Consider the following 2902-nt stretch of genomic DNA (forward strand, 5'->3'; position numbering starts at 1 on the left):
TAAACATTTATTCTCTGTTACATATTGTATCACAACCAGCAAGCAGCAAGTGCACTTGAATATCAGAACTTAATGTTAGAACACAAAATAGACACCCAATTCTGAGGTACTTTACTTCACCAAATGAAAAAAAAATGTAGAGAGAAAGAAATCAATACAATCCGGATAACATAAAGCCAATTAACTCCTGGTATCCAAGGAGGATTAGAGGAAAGAAATGCAAGAGACTGGGGAGGCAAGTCTGCCAGACCTATTCTGAGGGAGAGAAAAGAGCTCCCAACAGTACATTAAGATACTTCCCGAAAAAAGCAAGAGTCATTCCTAGGCTTTGGTCCAACTTCCATGAATCGCTGCCTGCAGAGTAACCATGACTCCATCTTCTCAGATTTTGTTAAAGAGGCACTGACCTTCAAGCCAACACTCACACAGAGCAACTGCACTGTGCAGCTGGGAACAGCTCACTGAAATTCAGGCCATGTATGGTTAAGTTTAATATGGTGATTTAAACATTTTAGATACGCCAAGTTATCATCACTGCCTAATTGCTTTGATGGAAAAAAAAAAAAAACCAAAGCCACAAAACCCCCTCTCTTGCCCATACAGATCTCTGCCTCTAGTAAGGCAACGCTGAATGTTACATAGAAGAAAAACAGAAGTATTCCAGAGGTTAAAAATATCATTTAATTAAAGAAAGATAAATCATACCAAAAGTTTAGGTCACTCTTAGTTAATACATTTGCATTTATTTTAGAATATACTCTACATCTGAGTAAAAAAGTTTTAAATAAACTCCAGTACATGTACAACCATGGGACCCGCCATCTCTCCCACAACAGAGGGATGTTCCTTAGCTCACTGGGTTCCCTCCGAGGTGACAGAAACAATTTTGTGCCAGTTTCGTTATGTTCATCGGCTTGAGTAGAGCCTCCTTATCAGCCAGCAATGCCACCACCTCTTCGCACACGGGTTCAGCCTCCCTGCCGAGGCAGGCACAGCGACTGCTCGCCCCGGACCGTACAACGAAAAAACACGGAGGGGGTCAAAATAATTAATAAGCTAGTACTGATTAATTTACATTTCTTTCTCTCGCTTGTGCGTTGGTAGAAAACCTGCTGCAGTCTTGGGAGCGCGCAGGGAAGCCCGGGCCCGGGGCGCTGCCCTCGGCCACCGCAGCAGCGGCAGCGCCGGGCGGGGACGCGCCGCTCCCGCCGGGTCGGAGCCCCTTCCCCGCTCCCCCCGGCGCTCACTGCCCCCAGCTGCTGACGCCGATCTCCTGCTTGTATCTGTTGGTGAGGACGTTGGCCTTGCGGGTGAGCTTGGAGAGGACCGAGTGGAGTCCGCTGAGGTGGTAATGGAACTGCTGCTCCAGGTCCTCCTCCCCCTCGCCCTCCTCGGAGGGCCCGCCGCCCAGCTTGTCCTTCTTGCGGGCGGCCTCCTCGCCCGCCGGCGGCTGCACCACGCCCCACTCGATGTCGTTGCGGATGGATTTGAGCAGCATGTAGTGGCTGTACATGTCCCTGCGGGAGAAGTAGGCGCCGGGGTCGCCGGGCGGCAGGGCAGCATCCCGGGGCGGGCACACGGCGCCCGCCGCGTCCAGCTCCTCCAGCAGCAGCGGCACGTCGCGCAGCAGGCTCGGCACCATCACCGTCTGGTCCATGTTGTTGACGGCGCCGATGAAGCGGTTCATGGCGTTGAAGAGGGAGTACTTCTGGCTGTACGAGTCGCAGATCTGCATCATGCTGGCGGCCGGGCAGGCGTGCTCAGCGACGCGGCTCGGACCGGACCGCGAGGCTCCTCCGGCGGCGACCTCCTCCTCCTCCTCCTCCTCCTCCTCCTCCTCCTCCTCCGCGCTAGCGGCACCGGCCGCCCTCCGTCGCGGGCTGGGCTCGGCGGCTGCTCGCGATCAGAGTCCTGCTGGGAGACGGTGGCGGAGGCGCCGGGGTTAGAGGCTGCTCTCCCTCCTCCCTCCCCCAGCCCGCCTTCCCGTCCTCCCGTCCCCTCCCGCCAGCGCCTTTTCCTCCCCCCGCCGCTTTATCCCCAGCCTGGTGTCCTTCCTTCAGCCCTCCCCTCTCCATCCCTTTGCTCTCACCCTCCGCTCCTCCGCCTGCCCTGCTGCAGCCGCCGGGGCTCGCTGCCGCCGCTCCCCTCGGTACAAAACTAGCCAAAACGCAGAACTTCCCCCGCAACTCCTCCCGGGAACCGGGTGTGGGGGCTGGCCAAGGGGATGGCAGCCCCGCACCGGTAATTAAAATTCAAGCGGTTCCCAGCCGCCGTGCCGCGGGGCAGGCACCCACCGTGGCTCGAAGCTGTTCCCCGCCGCCCGTGGCCGCACTCCCATCCCCGGCGCCGTATTTATAGCGCGTATCTTACAACAAGGTGTTCCCCAGAGCCACCCCCCGCGCCGCCACGCCAGATAAAGGCGGCGGGCGCGGCCACGCCGGCTCCGCCCCTCGCCCCCGCCGGGGGAGGGTGACGGGAGCAGAGCCCGCACCGCGGGCACCCCGAGGGGGCCGCGCCGCGCGGGCACGGCGCCGGCGGCAGAAACTGAGGCCGCGGGGGAGCGGTTCCAGTGCGGCGGCGACTCCCTCGCACCCTAACCCTGGGACAAGGCAGCGGCGGCCGCAGAACGCTCCCCAGCGCCGTTGCCGCCCGGGACACGGGTCGCAGCGAGGGGCACGGGGACCGAGCGGCGCTCCGGTCCCGCCCGCCCGCCCGCCGCCGAGCGGGGGAGCCGCGGGCGGGGCCGCGCCGGGGCGGGGCGGGGCGAGTGACTGACGGGTGATTGACAGCCCGCGCCGCGGGACACGCGGGCCCCGCGTGCTGCCCGCGTTCTCCCGGGCCGCCCATTGGCTGCCGGGCGCGCGGCGAGCGTGACACCGGCTCCGCCTCCCCGCGCGCCGCG

General features: G+C 61.1%; 1 protein-coding gene across 4 annotated transcripts; it reads right to left on the reverse strand.

Annotated features, from left to right (window-relative positions):
- Positions 1–658: 658 nt before the first annotated feature.
- Positions 659–2442, reverse strand: MID1IP1 (MID1 interacting protein 1). 4 transcript variants are annotated; one of them, XM_068179755.1, is made up of 2 exons: positions 2295–2442; positions 659–1911 (listed from the first exon to the last, which is right to left on the reverse strand). In XM_068179755.1, the coding sequence occupies exon 2, from the start codon at positions 1736–1738 to the stop codon at positions 1244–1246; it is 495 nt and encodes a 164-aa protein (XP_068035856.1). In that variant the 5' UTR covers positions 1739–1911; positions 2295–2442; the 3' UTR covers positions 659–1243. The 4 variants fall into 4 exon arrangements, with proteins under 4 accessions (XP_068035856.1, XP_068035854.1, XP_068035855.1 ...); XM_068179753.1 differs by having other exon boundaries at positions 2090–2423; XM_068179754.1 differs by having other exon boundaries at positions 659–1914; positions 2090–2423.
- Positions 2443–2902: the final 460 nt, after the last annotated feature.

Source organism: Anomalospiza imberbis, chromosome 2, assembly GCF_031753505.1.
Source record: "Anomalospiza imberbis isolate Cuckoo-Finch-1a 21T00152 chromosome 2, ASM3175350v1, whole genome shotgun sequence".
NCBI classification, from domain to species: Eukaryota; Metazoa; Chordata; class Aves; order Passeriformes; family Viduidae; genus Anomalospiza; species Anomalospiza imberbis.

Coding starts and splice junctions, on each gene's coding strand:
- MID1IP1 (XM_068179755.1), bottom strand. CDS start 1,738: ATGATGCAGATCTGCGACTCGTACAGCCAGAAGTACTCCCTCTTCAAC.